This window comes from Neophocaena asiaeorientalis, unplaced genomic scaffold, assembly GCF_003031525.2.
Source record: "Neophocaena asiaeorientalis asiaeorientalis breed wild unplaced genomic scaffold, Neophocaena_asiaeorientalis_V1.1 scaffold388, whole genome shotgun sequence".
NCBI lineage: Eukaryota > Metazoa > Chordata > Mammalia > Artiodactyla > Phocoenidae > Neophocaena > Neophocaena asiaeorientalis.
The window spans coordinates 2528432-2548958 of record NW_020172738.1 but is presented as its reverse complement, the minus strand read 5'-3'; the positions used below and the strand labels follow the sequence as shown (position 1 = coordinate 2548958).

Genomic DNA, 20527 nt, shown 5'->3' with positions numbered 1-20527 from the left:
TTAAATGACTTGCCCAAGATCACACAGCTGGCATACGGGGACCCTGTTTAAACAGTGTCTAGCCTCAAAGCCCATATTCTTTCTAAATGACACTTCCTTCAAAATATATAAATGTGCGTAGCCATGGAAAAGCAAAATTTTCTATGAAAACTGATTAAAATTACATGATAAAAATGCCAACGTTAAGGAGAAATGTTCATGTAAATGTATACACAGATACTGAGTCACACCTCCATCTTATTTTCTATTATATTTATATTTTTGCTGTTATTCCAATTGGCGTTATAACCCAGGGATACTCAAAGCATAGGAAGAATATGGCTATCTTCCTTATGTAAAGATATGGGACAAAGAAGTCATTAAAACACACACAGAATGCAGAATATATTTACTTAGCACAGTTAACTCTCCTCTGCCACTTCTGAAAATTTATATCCTCTTCTGATACAGACTCATTCGCCCTCATTACACTCCTTGTCCAGAATGTACGACTCTTCAGTTCACCCACTCACCTATCCATCTCTACCCCACCCCACCCCACCCCCAGAGACTCTGTTAACCCATGTAAAATACCACTGTACCAAGGAAAGAATTCAATAGAGGTTAGTTGCTGTAGCTTTTATTCATGAAGCCTTACTATTATTATGCCATTAATCTCCCATACCACTGGACTGATTTATATCACTACGGACTATACTAAACATACTTACAGCGAAAGTCACATCACAAGGGTAATGAAACGAGGAACTGAATTCAGAATTCTATGTGGGCAAGTATACATGGATGCAGATAACACGACTATTCTGAGAAATATCTTGGTAATATTTTTACCATATTCTCTATTCCAAACAGCTAGTCACCTGATAAGGCATCTGACTTATGTCTCAGAATTCAGCTTAAGAGTTTTCATGGTTAATTTTGTCCCCAAGTTTACCACCCCCTCCTAATGAGACTATAAACTCAAGGTCAAGGACCACATCTGTATATCTTAACCTATAATAACAGGTTTGAAATAATAAGTGTTCAAAACTACTTACAATAATACATACCACTGCTTATTATTCACATATATTAATTCCATCTCCACTGCTAACTTCAGACTAACTTCACTGAGGAGAGAGATGTCTTAAATGGTTGTTTTTCTAGATTTGAGAGTGTTGCTTATTCAATTAAAGAAACACCTTTAAAAATCAATGCAGCAGTTGCTGAAACCAAGATAATTTCTTCCCTCGTACCATGATGCTAATACCAGCCCTTAAAACAGAAATAATTGCAGAATTTTTTAGAATTATAGTTTTACTAAGTCCTTGGCTTCACATACCTTAAAAACATATGGATTAAGCCATTCCTAATTTTAAAACTCTTAAGTAATATGGAAACTTCCCAAATCCTTTACTATATAGCATTATATGTTCAAGTAAACTCAGCAAGTATCCTGAAAAAGTTCTAAGTTTCTCTAAATATAGTAAACTCAAGTTAACTGCACAATTATGAATCCTCTTAATTTTAGTAACAAAAACCAAAGCATTAATATGCTGAATATAAGTAAACACATGAGTGAGGCAGAAGGCCCAGCCCACAGAAGAGGCAGAAAAGCTGCTATTCCAGCAAACATGAAGTTTACCAAAACCTCAGCTGATGCAAGAAATATAAATTGAATACCACCTAAAACAGGTGCTACAATGAAGACCCCAAATGACGGTCTGTTATCTCTTCAGTGATTCCTCTCAGTAGTTTGTGTAATGAGAAAGATACCTGGGAAAAAAATGGCGTGGCCTAATATCCAGGCAGCTGGAAAGTAATACTAGCTGGTTAGAAGAGGCAGAAGCAGATTATCTTACAGTGCCACACCAAAGGCTGAAATTCCCCAAGTCTTACCTCATAGCAGTAACTGGAAGGGCAAAACTTGTCAAAAGGCAGGGTGAAGAGGAGATGAACTCTGCAATTAAAAGTCTAGTTTTCTGACAAAAGTATTTTGAGGCCAAAATGTGAAAATCAATACTAAAATTCCTAATGACAGTTGAGAAATAATTAGCAAACAGGTCTGATCACGAAGTTAAGAACTACGGAATCTTCTCAAAAACGAGCCTAGTGGGCTTCCCTGGTGGCGCAGTGGTTGAGAGTCCGCCTGCCGATGCAGGGGACATGGGTTCGTGCCCCGGTCCGGGAAGATCCCACATGCCGCAGAGTGGCTGGGCCCGTGAGCCATAGCTGCTGAGCCTGCGCGTCCCGCAATGGGAGAGGCCACAACAGTGAGATGCCCGCGTACAGGAAAAAAACAAAAACAAAAAAACGAGGCTAATTTTTGCCATCTACTGAGAGAAGGGCCCAAATACTTTTTGATCTGAGATGGAAGGGCAGACATCAGGTCTAATTTCCTCTGGAGACTAACCCACCCGCTTTCCCTAGGTGGGCAGAAGAAATGGAAATACATGCTTAATAAAGGAAAAAACTAGGAAGCTGCATGACTGTCTTGCAGAAAAATAAGCACTACTGCCTGTTGCAGCAGTAAAATACAGAGACTTCACAAATGTTTTTATTCTGAAGTCCACAAAACCCCACAAATTTTGTACTATGCAACCTTAACGTATTATTTTACGTCATAAACTTGCACTAACAGCTAGCATCTCTGCTATCCCCACATAAGGAAAAATCAAGTTAATTCAAACTACAGACAGCAGTCTACAAGAACATATTAGAAACAAAAGCTGCTAAAGAAAGCTAAACATTATGGCTACCAGACCCCCAAATAAAATATTCTCTTTGGCTTTATTTTCCCTTCAGCCACATGTAACCTGATTTCCCATGTTTGAAATCCTGTTGTACGTACTTTTGTAAAAGTAAAAGGGGTAACAAATAGTCTACTGTGACATAAACCAGAGTGCGAGGTAAATATTTTATTAAAATATTTAACTTGATTAATATTGATTTGCACCTTTTGAAAAATACGTAAAAACTTAAACCACAATTTGCTTTTGTTTTAAACATTTTTTTAGTGCATTAGATACTAAGCAAAAGGTTTTCCTATAAATAAGACTTGACAACTGAGTAACTCACAAAAAACACGTATTAATTCTTAAACAGTACTGACTTTTTAAAAATCTCTGAATAAACAATAGTTGAATGAGTTAAGGGAAAATGACTGCCAGCTTCCACTAAAGGAAGAATTCTGTGACTGAACAGAGGGGCAGTGGGAGTCGACACTTAACCAGCTCCTGCTTACAGAACAAAACTTTTTAAACTATTAAGCAGGGAAACTGAACAAAAAGTAAGTTTGACCTCCACTGCTTTTATTGCCCCAAAACTTACCACAAAGACCCTTATATACAGTCCTAGAAAGGGAAGCAATTTCATAAAAAGATAAATAAGATCTAAAAGCACGTTTAGTTTTCTTTTCAGTTCATTTACAAATTAAATATCTTTCCATGTTGTCACTGCCTATTCATGTATCTACCGTAACTCCAACACGTCTATTTAAATTTAAATTTCTTAATCTCCCATTTAAGAACCTCAATAATCTCAGCCCAAATTTCCTGTTATTTCATAAACGTGGACCCTCTACTCCAGAGGGCCATTAGACCCTCACCACAACTACTCCTTGAAGCTCCCGGTCCTTTCTACACCTATCCGAACAATCAGGGCCAGCTGAAGCCCCTCCTCTCTCTGTAAATTCTTCCTCAATAACTTCAGTCTCTCTCTAAACTTCTGAGTATTCACTGTATAAAACTCAACTTTATACTTAAAAACAAATATGCACAATGTTATATTCTTTTGACACAATTTGAATTTATCTGCAATATTAGTACATTTTGAAATAAGAGATCTCATTTTATAAGTCTCTTATTTCTCCTCAGCACTCTCCAAGAGGGTAAACCTTATATGGAACCAGAAATGCACATGCATTCGTTACTGATGAAATATGTGTACAATGAAGGCACTTCCAACAATTTATTCAGTACAGCCAAAAAAGCATGCCCTAATTCATCTGTTTCTTAAATTAGACTCTCATATCAGGTTTTCTAAATGCAGAAAACTTGCATTTAGAGTATTTACAGAATACTTCTCTATGCTAATTACACATAGTTATCAAGTCAGTTTAAGAATAAAAGTGATTATCAACTAAATGAAACATAATGAAACTCAAAGGACAAAAACTAAGTCATTTTTGTATTCTTCCCAGCACAGTCCTGTGGTACACAGTAAGCACTCGATAAAAACTTGTAATGATATAAACAAACTTTCATCTACTAATGAACATAATCCCCAAATGCTAAACCTGGAGTAACCAAGTCACTCAAACAGTCCAGTGCCTTAACAATCCCTTAAGTACCTGATTTTAATGAGCCTAATTCTGAAAATTTTATATTCTAGGATCCTACACTCAGCTACCAAGCCCTGAAAAACTAAAATAAGCCAGTTGAGGGAATTCCCTGGCAGTCCAGTGGCTAGGACTCTGCACTTTCACTGCTGAGGGCCCGGGGTTCGATCCCTGGTTGGGGAACTAAGATCCTGCAAGCTGCCAAAAAATAAAATAAAATAAAATAAGCAAGTTCACAGTAAACTGTGTCAATACTTTACTATTATTTCACAATATAGTTTCTCAATGTGTCACCAAAATGAACTCTACCACTGCCACCTACCATGTACAATACATTATGTTGGAGCCTTGTGCCAGCCTCTGTGAGGAGAGAAGAATGGGACCTCTACCCCCAAGAAGCCAAAGATATCGTAAGAAAGATGTAAACAACTAATAAGACAGACTGTGAAAGCCATAACTGAAACAAATAAAATGTTGCAGAATGGAGAAGGGGAGAAGAGAGTGAAGACTGAAAGTCTTACAGGAGCTACTGAAAGAAAGTTAAGGGTGTTTGGGATTGACATACATACACTAATATGTATAAAATGGATAACTAATAAGAACCTGCTGTATAAATAAATAAATAAAATAAAATTTTTTAAAAAAAGAAAGTTAAGGGTGTACATGTAGCTACAAAAGGTACAAGATGGGGGAGGGGTGACAACCCAGGTAGATAGACAATCAAAGCCAAGGCAAGAATGAAGTTCCTGGGTGTGTTCAGAGAGGAACAAACAGCCCAATCTGACTGCATGCAGCCAAGAGTGCAAAACAGGATTACAAAATACTGGGGCCATAGAAGTTACAGAATTTTCACACATTTGCTGTTTACAAGGCAACTACAAGCACTTGGGTTTTACAAATTTTTTTTAAAAAGGGGGCTGGGGGAGGCCCTCCATATGATCTCCATGAACCTACTCTCTAAGGACACAAAGCAGCTTAAATTACAACTCAACAGTGAATTTCAAATAGGCTATCTGTACAAACTCACTTTGGGTTTCCAGGGCATCACACATGTTTACCAGTACGAGGACTTCAAAATGAGTTAATGTGACCTTAAGATGGCACAAGGTACATCTATTTATTCAGAATGCTGCCCATGGGTGGAATGAGTAGGAGTTGTGAAGTCAGGGTGGAACTCACTGGTTTTGACAGCCAACAAGTTGATTAAGATACACATTGAAATGCTGTAACTTGAAGTCTTGAAGGCTTGTTGATAGACACTTCAGCTTATAAATAGCATTCAAGAATCTATGTAGGGGTAATAACATATTTATAGAAATAAATACACCCTTTCTAAAAAGAAACAGAGTAAGCTAAAATGTATAAAACTCAATTTTGGGACTTCCCTGGTGGCGCAGTGGTTGGGAGTCCTCCTGCCAGTGTGGGGGACGCGGGTTTGGGCCCTGGTTGGGGAGGATCCCACGTGTCATGGAGCGGCTGGGCCCGTGCGCCACAGCTGCTGGGCCCGTGCGCCACAGCTGCTGGGCCTGCGCTCCTAGAGCCCGTGCTCCACAAGAGCAGCCACTGCAATGAGGAGTGGCCCCCGCTCTCCGCGGCTGTAGGGGGCCCGCGTGCAGCGGCAGGGACCCAACACAGCCAAAAGTAAATAAATAAATTTATTAAAACAAAAAACAAAAACAAAAAATACCCCTCAATTTTATACTTAACAAACACGCACACTGTCTCAAAACATACTTAGGGCCTCATGAAGCATTTAAGAGATCAACTAGTACATGCAAATAATGGACAACTGAAGAATATGAAATGGCTTGCCCTAAGTTTTTTTAATATATATGATTCAAAGTAACTTACAGTCTCTAAAATATATACCAACAGATTAAGAAGAAAACTCCCAAAATCTTGTTAGCATTAATAGTGATCCAAAATGTTTATCAAAACAAATCAAATAGGACATTACATTAAACCATTACAAAATATTTTCACTTTCAGAATCATCTTATTCACACAAGACTTATTCCTTTAATAAACATTTAAAGAATATTTATTAAGGGCCAGGCACTGTGCTAGATTCTAGCAATAAAAGAGGAATGACTAACTTCAAGGAATTCATAATCAACTAAGGAATACTATTCTATGCTCAAAATAGTTTCAAGTAGAATACCTACATACATAACATTGATAAAAGTATGTTCTAGGCAGAACAGTGTTAACAAATGAGGGAATGGTCAATGCAGCAATGAACCAGTGGAGGAAGGGCTCTGTGTTCCAATCCATCTCTGTAGCCTAATCTCCTGAAGAGTGTTGAGCATTTATATGACAATTACCTCTAGGGTCGGTGGCCATAACCACATATTTCAGGTTAGGCACCTGAAGCTCACAAAGGTTAAATTACTTGCTCAAGGTCACAAACATAGTAAAGGCATTGCCAGAACTGGAACCCAAGTCTTTTACCTTCACATCAGATATTCACTTGAACAGTGCTGTTCATTAATGAAAGAACAGAGTAACAGGCAGCTTTTTTACTCTAGACCCCTAGAATGACTTTTTATATCAAGCGTAACTGCAAAACTATTAACAGCTCCTGCACACTCAAGACAAAACCGGTAAGTCTGAAAAATCGCCAAGAAGATTTTTCTTCTGGCTAATCCAGTTTAATGAAACTACTGAAGAATCAAAACCAAAATCTCTAAGTCCTCAGAGAAAAACTATCGAGCAGACTTGTTTCAGTCTACGAAACAACTTCTTTTGCCTATACCCTGAAACTATCAATAAACTGGGATAAAGAACTGCATTTTTAAAAATCCAGGACATCAGCCAAGTTAAGTTTTACTCACATAAAAGTCAAAAGACTGGTTCGGCATCAGTATGCTTATCTATTTACCATAAATAACAGCAAGCACACACTGTGTACAGAGTAACCTAGCAGACCAGGTCGAGACTGTAAAGAACAATTTGCTAGAGGTTTATGTCTTTAAGAAATCTGTAGCATAGCTGTCTGAACTATACTCAGGCACTAAAAGAAAATACACAAATGTAAAGCTAACACTACATGTTAAGAACTACAAGCACCAAAATTATGTAACAACCTACAAATTACATGTCTTATATAATATCCACCAAATTCTTACTCTTCCACCCTACCCAGGCACTCTGATGGCACAGTAGTGAGGAAGATGTCAGAGGCTGTGAGCCCTACGCCAAACAGCATCCTGAGAAATCTGTTGGGGCCAAGAACCTTTCCAAGCAGGAAGACTGGCTGCATAGCCAGCAAGGCCAGGGTAACATTACTGGTTGGAGTGGGGAGGAAAATGGGTGTTATTTTCAATCAGGTTTATGAGTATACCTTCAGGCATAACACAATGACATTTAGATAATCCTTGCCCTCAGGAAGCATATAATTCAGTCAGGGGAACAAAAGCAAGGCATGTCCACAAACCCAGCACTATAATCACAAAATGAAGCACATACAGATAACAAAGAAATAAAAGGAAAGGGTCATGGGGTAGAAACTTCGGAGGAAGTGCTTGTGAGTTGCAGTGAACCTAAAATGATTCAAATGTGGGAAAAGTGCATGTCAGGCTGGCAGTAGCAAGAACCTGAATGAAGACGAAAAGCAACAAGCAGGTTGCTTTTTCAATCTGAGTCCATCAAATTACCTCAGGAAAAAGGCAAAAATAAAGTGGCAATTGGTATCACATTTGCTCACAAAGAACCCCACCCATCCACTTAAAAGAATTAAAAACAAAAAACTCCCCAGATTCCGTAAAGAAAACAGATCAAGATTCAGAAATGTTTTTCCTTAATTGTAGTCTCTGATATTAGAAAGTCAATTTCATAAGAGCCACAAACCAGAATAGGTATAAATTTTGTCCATAATAAAAACACAAAGAAATCTGTCTGAAGTTTCTCTCAACAGAATTAACAATGTTTGGGGAACAAGCATACTGATGCAAAAAAAAAATTACTGTAACATAAAAATTGGGCCCAAGTTCCACTACCAATCTAGCAGAAACTTCAAATTATAAAGCGCTATAAACTTCATATCTCCAACCTACCTTACGTAGACACCGCCCACCACCACCACTGAGGAAAGTTATCTTTTTGTAATCACCTCAAAATAGATAATGTCATTTTCTAAAGCTAATGACAATTGTCTTTAACTTACTTAGCAGTTTGTAGTTTTTCACAGCCCTTATGTCCACTGGATCTCACAACCAGCTGGTAGGCAAGATAGGGATACCCACCCCCATTTTACAGATTAAAATAAATGGAGGCCAGATAGGGTCAGAGAATAGCTCAAGGTCACACAGCTACTAACTGGCAGTGTTATGAATTCCCAGGCCAGCATGTGTCTTCTTTGCTAGGATGATGTCCTTAAAATAGGATCATACAACCTTAACCAGATAACAAATGCAGTAAGCTTGAAAGTTAGAATGGAAAAGTAAACATTCCTTCAAATTTACTTTGCTAGGTGAAAGCACTGATTTTACCCTGGCCTAGCATCCCATTCATCTTAAAAATATTTGTTTAGCACCTTCAGGAACTCTAGCTGCCAAAAGTGTTCTAAAACTTTTAGAAAGTAAATGAAAAATAAAACAAAAAGCCTGTTCACGGACACAAATTAAATAGGAAACGTCAGCTGAACAGACTTAAAAACCACTCAAACTCCTGAAAAAACTGGGAAGCGAATGGAAACAATGATAATCTTCATTACAGTTCTTCAATTCTTATGGATATTGGCACATTCACAGAAAGGCAGATGTGGACAAAGTCCACAACCCCCAGCCATGTTAATGTGCTCCATTAAGCTTAAAATAAATGAAATAAAAGCTCCCCAATTTCACAAAGATGACATAAAAGCTGGGGCTGAATGTGGAGCAGGGAGTTTCTAAAACAATTGGAAACTGTGTCTCCTCTAAAATTCACACTTAATACTGATCTCTTCGCATGCTCTAAATATGAAAATAAGCCTCAATAAAACCCTCTGCCATTTATCGTCTCTAAACCTCTGATAATATCACTCCTCAGCTCTAACCGCTCCCCGCCCCACCCCACCCCCCGCCCCGGGTAAATGCGACACACACAGGCCTCATACATAGGCCTCTTGCCTTTTTCTCTAACAACTAGGACCTTTGTTCCGAACGTCGGTTTTTTACCCCACTCAATAGCTCTTTCAACTTTCTACCCCGTATTTTTCTGTTTTGTTTTGCTTTTGGGGAGGAGATTCTGAGCCTCAACTTTCCAGGTCTTTAACAAATGAACTGCCAAAAATAGCTAAAGAGACTGGAGAGGAACAGAAAGTTCAACACACCACGGAAGGGCCTACAAACCAGAGGAAAGCCCGGGGATCGGGTGAGCTGGCAGTCCAGGCAAGATCGGGGAAGGCCGACGAGGAAGGGAGGCAGCAGAGGAGCAGTGAGACGTCCACTCGGAACAGATCCACGGCGCTATTAAACGTCCTCCCGCCCCACACAGTCCCACGTTCCCACACTGACACTCTCTCTCCCCCAGTGACCTAACGAAGCAACTGAACCATAACCACCGCCAGGCACGGAGCTTAAGCTACACCTCCTCCAAAGTAAAACGGCATTATCAAAAACAAACCAATCTGTCTTAAGGGTTTAGGAGCAGCCCCTTCCGTTCCTTCCTCGCCACACGGGGTAACCAGTTCCCTCCGTCCCCCAGCAGTTGTTCAAATGTCTAAGATACCCCCAGCCCCCCCGCGCCCCACGATGTGCATGTGTTTTTAAATCTTTATTTTTTTTCTTCCAGCAAATGAAAGATTTCTCTTATTCTGAGAAAAGGAGCAACACGAAGAAAGGACAGGATTGGGGATTTTACCACCTTCGTTATCTGAACTCCCCTCTAACTTGTTTCAGAACTAGAAACCCACTCACTATGCAGGAGGATGGAGGAGAGAGGGAGGGTGAACCAAATGGACAAACGTTATAATAGGTTTTATGTAATCCACATATAAATAAATTAATCGCCTGACTCGCTTTGAATGCTAATACGACTGGAGCGACAACTGGTCCACCTCCCTCCCACAGGTCCTGACCCCCTCCCCCCAATTTCCACGCTGATCTATTTGGAAGGATGCTCTGCTCCTCTCCGCCAAGTTTCTCGGCCTCTTTCACGCCCCCCTGCATCCTCTCTCGGCGTCATCCTCCCTCAGCCTCAACTTCCCACGGCTGAAGCAACTGCTCAGCGCAGACCCCGTCTCCGGCCTCGCCCGCCCTCAACCGTCCCCCTCGGCAGGAAACCCCTTACTGCGGTCTAAAGTCACTCCGGCCTCTCCCTCCTCTGACCCTCGCTTCCCACAACTGTTGTCACACGAGCGGCTCCCTAGTTTCCATTTCCGGGCCGTCCCTGGCCCAGGAGCCTCCCCTCTCCCGGTTTCCGGGCCCCCCATCCCATTTCCGGGGAACCCTTGCCGTCTTCACACCCCCCACCTGCACTTCCGGCCCCTCCCTTTCTCTCTTCTCCCCCAGGCCTGGCTCCGCCGCTCGGAACTGCGCCCCAATTACCTAGTTGGGCCCCAAAGTCTCCGGTCCGGACTCGGTGGCGCGGCAGTAACTTCCACTCGCTCCCCCCCCCCCCCCCAGCGGCGGCGGCGGCGGCGGCTCCTCGGGTCCCTTCAATTATCAGCTGAGCCGCAGCACCGCGCCCGGCGTGCGCCTCCGTCCGCACCGCCTCCCTCCCCGCCCGTTCCAACACCCTCCGGGAACTACTTTTCCCTTCGAATCAGCCGGACAGGCTTGGCCGCGGGACAGGCCCCGCTGCCTACTCGCAGCCCATCACATCGCCCCTCCCTCCCCCAACGCCCGGCTCGACTTCCCCAGCGGCCTGCGATCTCCTCCCGATCCCTTCGAGGGACCAGGAAGGGGAATGTGGTGCTTCGCTTGGTATCCCTCCGCCGGGGTCACCCCCTCCCCTCGGTGGTAGCAGGAACTAATTCCCCTTCGGGTCACCCGGGACCTCAAGGTGGAAATTTCACGGCTCAGAGTTCCCTCTAACCCTTGGAAGAGGGGACAATCACCCCAAGTTAGAAACACCCCGCCAAGTCAAAAGTAGGGTTCGATTTAAACCAGGGCTCTTGCCCCATGACCCCAATCAGGCCCCGCCCCTTCCTGGTTGTCTTAGCGACGGTGGTGGCGTCCCAAGATGGCGTCGTGGCTGCCGGAGACTCTGTTCGAAATTGTAGGACAAGGCCCGGCGCCGAGCAAAGACTATTACCAGTTATTGGTCACCCGGTCCCAGGCAAGTGCGAACCGCGGTTACCCTCTTTAGTAACTCTCTTCCCGCCCCGGTGGAGCCCGGAACGCGAGCCGCGCTAGGCCGAGAGCGGCTGTGGCCAGCCGGAAGCGCCGGGTCCCTGCTTCAAACCGAGAGATTTCCCTCGTCACCTCGGCCTCCTCTGCGGGCCCAGCGGCCCGCGTGTCCCTTCCCAACCCCAGCCCGGCTCGTACCCGGAGAGCCTTCTTGGCCTCCTCACAACGCCGCCCGCTCCCTTCTGTCACCCCGGGTTCCTACCCGCAGAGTTCCCTCCGCGCGAAAAGAAAAACAGGCGTCCCTGGCTTGCGTGCAGCCTCACCTCAGCGTGGGAAGGAGGGAAAGAAAGACTCAGCCAAGTGTCCCAAGGAGGAGCCGGCAGGGGAGGAGAGAAAAGGAAGATCTCTTTTCCAGGGGAGGGTTTAATTATGGGGGATTTTTCACGTCTTATTGTGGTCTTTACGTGTACCAAGGCCACATCAAAACTTCCTTATTTCTAGTAGGGATTGATCGTTCAGAGCTTTCTCCTTACCTTGTCGGAGCCCCTTCTATCCCACTGAAAGTGTGCGGGGGGTGGTACAAAAATGTTTCAGCTGCTCTGCGCGTCAGCCCCACCCATTATGACATCTGCTTCACAACAATAAGACCGAGGATTATGTTATCGCTCAAGTAACTATCGGCCTATTTTTATGACTACTTTAGCTGTTTAAGGTGGGCTTTGTGGATGATTTATTGTGCCCATGAAATGATCGAGTTAAATGGGTCCTCCACTCGGAACTCGTTTCTAATTCCTCGCTGAGCTTACACCTGTCACCGAGATATTCGTGCACCTTGCACTTTCAAAAATGGTATTCCTAAAAAATGAAATTTAGAACTTGGTATATATTTGTTTTGGTGTACGTATTGAATATTTTATCAGTTTGTTCCATGAGCCCTTCAATAAAATAGACAATGATTTTTAGAGCTTCAAAAGCATCTTTTAAAATAGAAATAATGTATATTTATTTCTAGATCTAAGATTTATAAATATTACAAGCGTAATATCAATTGATAGCCTATAGAACTTAAATTTTTAATTGAACACTTAAAGAAAATTTTTACATATTTAATTGGAATTTCTTTAATTTCTTAAAGAGAGAAATTTACTCTTCTTTTACATTTATTTTAGGGTTGACTGTTTTCCATTTGCTATATAAGATGTATGATCCTAACAATTCTTCACATCTAGCATGAGTGATTGAAAGCAATATTTTATGTATTCTGACTTCATTTTCTATTTTATCTACCTCAAGTAAGTTAGAATGTTCTAATTTTTACTTTACAGCCTTTTCCATAGCTTGTCTTTAAAAATTGTTTGAGTGTGTCTTATTCTTGCGAGTCTGGTATTATAAGTGTATTATACTGTAATGTTGTAAACCTCAGCAAACTAAATTACTTGTTTACCTTTCTGTTTTAGAAAATTAACCATAGCAGTCCTCCTGTTACTAGTTTTCCCCAAGAATGGTCCTGTTGTTGATGTTCTTCAGACTTTGCTCCCTAGTCTAACTTGGGCGCATGCCTTCCTTCAACTACTGTTTCATGACATTTTTCTTGCCCCTCCCCCAGAAGTATTCTTAATTTTTTTTCTTTCTTCTTTTTTTTTTTTTTTAACATGTCAGAAACTCTCATCTATTTCAGGCCCTGTTTTTTTTCTGTCCCATTGCTTATATGTAAAATCCTTTGCAAGTTCTGATCTTTTTTCTTCTTTTAAGCAGACTGAGTATATTCACTACAGTTCTACCAGTGAGAGTCAATCTCAAATCTGATTAATTCACTCTCTTTTTAAAGTAAAATTTGTTGTAAAAAAAAAAATAGTAAATCTAAAAAATAGTCTTTTCAGTCAACCATCTTGAGAATATGCTAGTTTCTAACCACAAGATAAGTTTTCTAAGTCTCAGCACAGGAAACCAAACATCCAGTGAGAGACAATCTGACATAAATAAGTACTAAAAGACTAGAATTACAATGTGTTTTATAAGATGTACTTTTTTCTGGAATGACTTTCTAAAATTGATTCTTGTACATATTTTCTCTTTCTTTCTGCCTTTATTCCTCAAAATGTTGTATATTATCCAAAATATGCTCCAGATTAAATGGATGCTTCTTTCACTGTGATTCCCTTTTTTATTCTTTTTCGTTGCTTTTATTTTTATTCGCTTTAAATCCAAATAACTGCACATTTGACAATGATTTAAAGGCAGATATATCTCTCATTAGCATCATACCACTATTGCCATAGTTCAAAATATATAAACATTGTACATTAGTATTTCCTTTGCCTTCTTGCTTATACAGTGACATTAAAATCATTCTTTTATGCTTATAGAGACATTTCCAGTTAATAACTTGATGCCATGATTTTTTTTCTTTCAAAAAAGGGACTTAGAGAATATAGTTTGAGGTCAATATAGCTTAATTCTCAAATCTGATCTTTAAAATGATGATTCAGAGGCTTAGAAAAATCAGTGCCCTGCTTTCTAAATCAAAGATTTATCCAATTATTCTTTACTCTAGTTCTATATATATAATATATATTATATTGGTTTCTAATTCTTTGAAAACTAGTAGATTCATAGTGAGTTAGGGCTAGAAAGAATCTTGAATATTACTTAGGCCAGGGATATTTCACACTTAGCTTCTAAGAAAGTCTTAAGTTGTGTTTCTGAATGAAGATCCTTTCCTTGATTTTATTTTATTTTTTTAATATAAATTTATTTAATTTTGGCTGCATTGGGTCTTTGTTGCTGCACACGGGCTTTCTCTGGTTGTGGAGAGCGGGGGCTACTCTTCGTTGTGGTGCATGGGCCTCTCATTGCAGTGGCTTCTCTTGTTGCGGAGCATGGGCTCCAGGACACACGGGCTTCAGTAGTTGTGGCACACGGGCTCAGTAGTTGTGGCTTGTGGGCTCTAGAAGGCAGGCTCAGTAGTTGTGGTGCACAGGCTTAGTTGCTCCGCGGCATGTGGGATCCTCCCAGACCAGGGCTTGAACCCGTGTCTCCTGCATTGGCAGGCGGATTCTTAACCACTGCACCACCAGGGAAGCCCCCCTTTCCTTAATTTTAATCAGCAACTTGTCATTTACTGTGGGGATGCAAAATATAAGAAGATTCCTGCCTTTGAAGAATTTATCATTCCTTCAACAAATATTGAGCATCTTTTATATGCCAGGTACTGTTCTAGATTCAGGAAATCATCAGTGAACCAAACAAAGTCCCTCCTCTCATGAAGCGTATAGTCTAGTGAGAAAAATATAGTTAGTGACTTGATTTATATAAACACTCTAATGGTTTAACTTTTGTTTTAAGTCCAAAGGAGGTTCTTGAGCAATTGCCAAGTTAATGAATAGCGCAAACATTTTAAAATCTATGAGTCCAGAGGAAGCAAAAATCACTTTAGACCATGAGGTCCAGGAGGGTACTGTTACAAGTATTTTACTCTTGGAATTCTGTCTAATTTGTCCTCTTGAAATAGAAGTGTTGCTTAAGGTGGTCAGAACTGGTGACTTAGGTTTAATGTGACAAATATTGGGAAACTGCTAGAAACAGCAACTATATGCTAAGTAGATGAGAGTTGGCAGATATGGCCTTTTGCTCCTAATAACACAGGTGGTTGCCCCAAGAGCACCAATATGTTATAGTCACTCCAGCAGATGAAAGAAGGATGAAGAATTACAAAATAGATTAGTCTTACTTTATCTATCTCATTAAATCTTACTCAAAACTCCAAAAGGATACCTGAAGCTAATGTCATCTGAAAAGAAAAAAAATCCGAAAGCTCACTCCCCAAAAGTGGCAAATATTTTTCACATGCTTTAGAGCTGTAGCACTGACAAACTGAGAACACCTGAGGTCCCATGCCAGCCTGTGACAGGAAGCTGTCATTTCAGCGACTTCACAACAAAGAATTGTGCTGGTGCCACTTCAATCCACAGAAAGATTTAAAGATTTAAATTAAAAGATTGAAAGATTTAAGTTAAAAGATTAAAGATTTAAATCTTTCAATTTGAAAGATTTAAAATTTAGTACAGTCTAATAGAAATGTCAGTCCATGCACCCTTTGGCCCAGCAAATCCATATCTAGGATTTTATATCCAAAAATGCTTTCACATGTGAGCAAGAATGTACACCAAAGTAAACTAATTGTAAGTCTTTCCATAAAATATGACTCAGTCTTTTGAAAAAGATGTGATGGATCTTTTATTTGTTCAATAGACCAAATAAAATCTTAAGCAAGGAAAGCAAGTTGCTGAGTTCAGTAAACATAGTATGATCCCATTTTAAAAAGAACATTAACAACAGTTTTTTATTTTGTTTTAAAGAAATGTTGGATAAGCTAGAGTGATTCACTCATGGATGGAGTTATAGATTGCTTTCACTTTCTGCATCACATATTTCTGAAAGATCTGAATTTTTCTACAGTAATATTTTTATAATCAGAGAAAAGCAATAAAGGTTTAAAATGAAAACATAAATGGATAACTTACTTTGAGAAGTTGCCCTGCTCTGTGTGTCATCTTCCTCCTGTTTCACCGGCACCACCTTTGAGCCACTTCCCACACTAAATGATGGGCAGCATCAATAACGGTGTCATCAAAGATCCTGCTGTGTTTTTCTTTGCGGGGGTGAGCCTAATTCCACAAATTTAGAGGAGGTGCAAGTTGGGGTAATGGTTGCTTGTAAAATTTTAAGGAGATTTTAGTGTCTAGAAACTCCCTGGCCTTACGTTTATTTTTGCTTTCGTTTTTGTTTTCAATGTAAGTAGTAATTACTTTTGAGAAACTAGGGAACTGCCCTCCCTTGCCTTGTTGGGTGTGTGATTGTACTAATGAGCTAAAAAAGAGAGATGTGGAGGGCATTCCCTGATGGTCCATGGTTAGGACTGGCTTTCACTGCTGTGGTCTGGGTTCCATCCCTGGTCGGGGAACTAAGATCGTGCAAGCTGTGAAGCCAAAAAAAAAGGAGAGAGAGAGTTGTGGAGAATGAAGTCAGGCAAAGATGGTCTACTGAATAGATTTATTTGCCCTCCAGTAAAGCTTAAAGAACAAAAATTCTCAAATAAATTGAAATCATGTCAAATAGACGCCAGATCGCACATTTGGGGAGCTGGATGGGGTGCAGTCAATTTGATATTACAGTGGTATTTTCCCAGGGGGCCCAGGAACCCCTAAATCATGCTCTGCCCTAGCCCTGCCCCCCTCCACGTAAGGTCCCCAAGAGTCATATGAGTGGAGAAGATAAAGCAGGGGAGAGTAAACAGGTTTGCCTCTGCTTACTCTTTCCTTGTCCTTAATGGAACTTTCCCACTGATGGCACTTCACAGCCACGATGCCCGTTCTGCCCGGTGGCCACCAGCCACAACCAAAACGTTTCTACACAGAAAGAACTACTGCTGCTCTTTTTAAAGTACAAAGGTCAGTGAGATGCTTGCATTTGCCTACTTTCCTCTTCCCCATTGCTTAAGGCCAGACTTACCCTTCTGTTCTTCAGCTGTCTCTCAGAGGCTCTTAAGTTCCTCTGCCCCTAAAGGTAAGCTTTTCCCTTCTTCACTGCACTTCAGAACTTTCAGCCCAGCCCTGCAGGGCCTCCTCTGGGAGCGCTTGGCTTTTTCTTCCGGCTCCTGCTGACAGCAGCACCTGCAGTGAACGTACCCTTCCCTGCACGGCACGATCAGCCAGGTGCTCGTGCCTTCTCCCACACTATTCCTCTCCTGTTCCTCGTATCTGAGACTCCAGAAAAATGATTCGCAGCTTGTGACACTCCAGGATGTACCCCATTAAAGTTGTGAAATCATGTTTACTCAGAAATTTAAATTCCTTTTAAGTTTTTGAGGTGGCCTGTGGCATTTTTCAGGGCAGAAGGAGAAAATAATACCAACGAGGTGATTCAAGTTTTAAAAATAACAATATTCAGTCCTTTATCGTAACCCAGTGATCAAATGGCTCCTAAATCCTCATTTCAAAGTTACATAAGACGACTTCCCTGGTGGCACAGTGGTTGAGTCTGCCTGCTGAGGCAGGGGACACGGGTTTGAGCCCTGGTCTGGGAAGATCCCACATGCCGCAGAGCAACTAAGTCCATGCGCCACAACTACTGAGCCTCCACTCCAGAGCCCGTGAGCCACAACTACTGAGCCCACGTGCCACAACTGCTGAAGCCTGCGTGCCTAGGGCCCGTGCTCTGCAACAAGAGAAGCCACCGCAATAAGAAGCCCACGCACTGCAATGAAGAGTAGACCTCGCTCGCCGCAACTAGAGAAAGCCCGCGCGCAGCAATGAAGACCCAGCGCGGCCAAAAATCAATAAATAAATAGATTTATATTTTTAAAAAATTACATGAGGACTTGATAGAGCTCCAGGATCATCTTCCAGGTAAATCGTTTATTCAGCATCTCTGAGTGCCTACTCAGTCTGGGCAGTTAATTTGGTCTCACCCTCCATTGACACAGATTTGCCTCCTAATTATATGGGGCAGTAGAGCACTTAATTGGGAGTCACTGAGTCATGGATCCTTTTATTCCTGCTACTAGTCTGTAAGCTCTTGACCTGAGGCAAAACACTTGATTAGTCTGGGCCCTGGTTGCCCCATCAGCATAATAAGGTTACTAGTCTAAGAGATCACTAAGGTTTATTCCATCTCTGAAATGCTATTTCACATGAAAGTAGTGTTTGACCCTAGAAAAAGCACTGAATTTTTTTTTTTGAAAAATTGAGGGTGCATCGCAGATCCTGTACTAGTAGCTATATGACCTGGTGTATGTTTCACCTGCCTGCGGTTCCATTTCTTCATCTGTAAAATGGACAGTTCAACCCTTGGCTACTTCACAGATAATGGTGAGAACCAAAAAATATAAAAAGCACTCCAGGCCACTGTTTCTCAAAGAGAGGTCATGATCAAATAAGATCGGAAAGTCCTGGGTGCGACACAATTCTATTTGCTTTTCTTCTCCGAAATTTCTCAGAGGCTTTAAAATCCTGCTGTGCAACAGGAATCTCTGAGAGGAAACAGCAGCCCGAGCTTTTCGTACGGGCATGTGACTACCAAACCCCTTTTCCTCTGAGCATCTCAGGATCTGAGGTTCTGTGGATGCCCTTTGGAAAACACCCAGCAGTGTGCCTGGTACAAAGCAGCAAATACTGAAGAAATCTTTAAGTATTTATATTGCCTTGTCTTCTTCCAATACCAAATCAGTCAAACTTCACTTTTCCATGAAAATCATTGTTCTAACTCGTTAGTCATCTCACGATTTGTGTTATTTTATTTATTATTACCATCAGCTTATGTTTCCACAGAAATACCTATTGATGTCTTGATTGGGATTGTAATGATCCATTTGTGGTGAATCGACATCTTTACAATGCCAAGTTTTCAACCCACAAATATAGTATATCCTTACTTTTAGAATTTCTTAGATGTGCTTTAATTTTGCTCAAAGATTTCTTACAGGGCTTCCCTGGTGGTGCAGTGGTTGGGAGTCTGCCTGCCGGTGAAGGGGACACGGGTTCGTGCCCCGGTCCGGGAGGATCCCACATGCCGCGGAGCGGCTGGGCCCGTGAGCCATGGCCGCTGAGCCTGCGCATCCGGAGCCTGTGCTCCGCGGCGGGGGAGGCCACAGCAGTGAGAGGCCCACGTACAGCAAAAAAAGAAAAAAAAAAAAGAAGATTTCTTATAGTGTAGAAATCTTACATATATCTTCTTAGAATTCTAGGTGTTTGACTTTTTTGTTCTATTGTAACTTAAACTCCTTTTACAATTTTCCTATTGTAGCTACTAAGAAAAACACAATTGATTTTTTCTTCCAGTAAATTGACTTTCATCTAGTGATCTTGCTAAGTCACTTACTGATTCTTCTTTTTTGAATTTTATTTATTTTTTTATATAGCAGGTTCTTATTAGTTATCTATTTTATACATTATTAGTGTATATATGTCAATCCCAATCTCCCAGTTCATCCCACCACCACCATCCCTGCCACTTTCCCCCCTTGGTGTCCATACGTTTGTTCTCTACATCTATGTCTCTATTTCTGCCCTGCAAACCGGTTCATCTGTACCATTTTTCTACGTTCCACATATATGCGTTAATATGCCATATTTGTTTTTCTCTTTCTGACTGACTTCACTCTGTATGACAGTCTCTACATCCATCCACGTCTCTACAAATGACCCAATTTTGTTCCTTTTTATGGCTGAGTAATATTCCATTGTATATATATGCCACATCTTCTCTATCCATTCATCTGTTGATGGGCATTTAGGTTGCTTCCATGTCCTGGCTATTGTAAATAGTGCTGCAATGAACATTGGGTTGCATGTTTCTTTTTGAATTATGGTTTTCTCTGGGTATATGCCCAGTAGTGGGATTGCTGGGTCATACAGTAGTTCTATATTTCATTTTTTAAGGAACCTCCATACTGTTCTCCATAGTGGCTGTATCAATTTACGTTCCCACCAACAGTGCAAGAGGGTTCCCTTTTCTCCACACCCTCTCCAGCATTTGTTGTTCGTAGATTTTCTGGTGATGCCCATTCTGACTGGTGTGAGGTGATACCTCATTGTAGTTTTGATTTACATTTTTTGTTTTCTTTGTTTCTATTTTATTTATTTCTGCTCTGATCTTTATGATTTCTTTCCTTCTGCTAACTTTGGGCTTTGTTTGTTCTTCTTTCTCTATTTCCTCTAGGTGTAAAGTTAGATTGTTTATTTGAGTGTTTTTTTTTTCTTGTTTCTTGAGGTAGCCTTGTATTGCTATAAACTTCCCTCTTAGAAATGCTTTCCCTGCATCCAGTAGGTTTCGGATCATCGTCTTTTCATTGTCATTTGTCTCTAGGTATTTTTTGATTTCCTCTTTGATTTCTTCAGTGATCTCTTGGTTATTTAGTAACGTATTGTTTAGCCTCCAT

The 20527-nt window shown here is 41.0% G+C and overlaps 2 protein-coding genes across 15 annotated transcripts in view; one reads left to right on the top strand and one right to left on the bottom strand.

Moving 5' to 3' along the window:
- TRIP12 (thyroid hormone receptor interactor 12) overlaps window positions 1–10987 on the bottom strand; it is a 151667-nt gene extending 140680 nt beyond the window's left edge. For all 14 annotated transcript variants that reach the window (XM_024740622.1, XM_024740624.1, XM_024740627.1 and 11 more), the window contains exon 1: window positions 10846–10987. The gene's annotated coding sequence lies outside the window, so the exon portion shown is untranslated. The remainder of the gene's footprint in view (window positions 1–10845) is intronic.
- Window positions 10988–11477: 490 nt separating this feature from the next.
- The window catches only part of FBXO36 (F-box protein 36), a 97456-nt gene continuing 88406 nt past the window's right edge, over window positions 11478–20527 (top strand). The window contains exon 1 of the mRNA XM_024740638.1: window positions 11478–11578. Coding sequence (XP_024596406.1) covers window positions 11483–11578 — 96 coding nt within the window. The 5' untranslated portion in view covers window positions 11478–11482. The remainder of the gene's footprint in view (window positions 11579–20527) is intronic.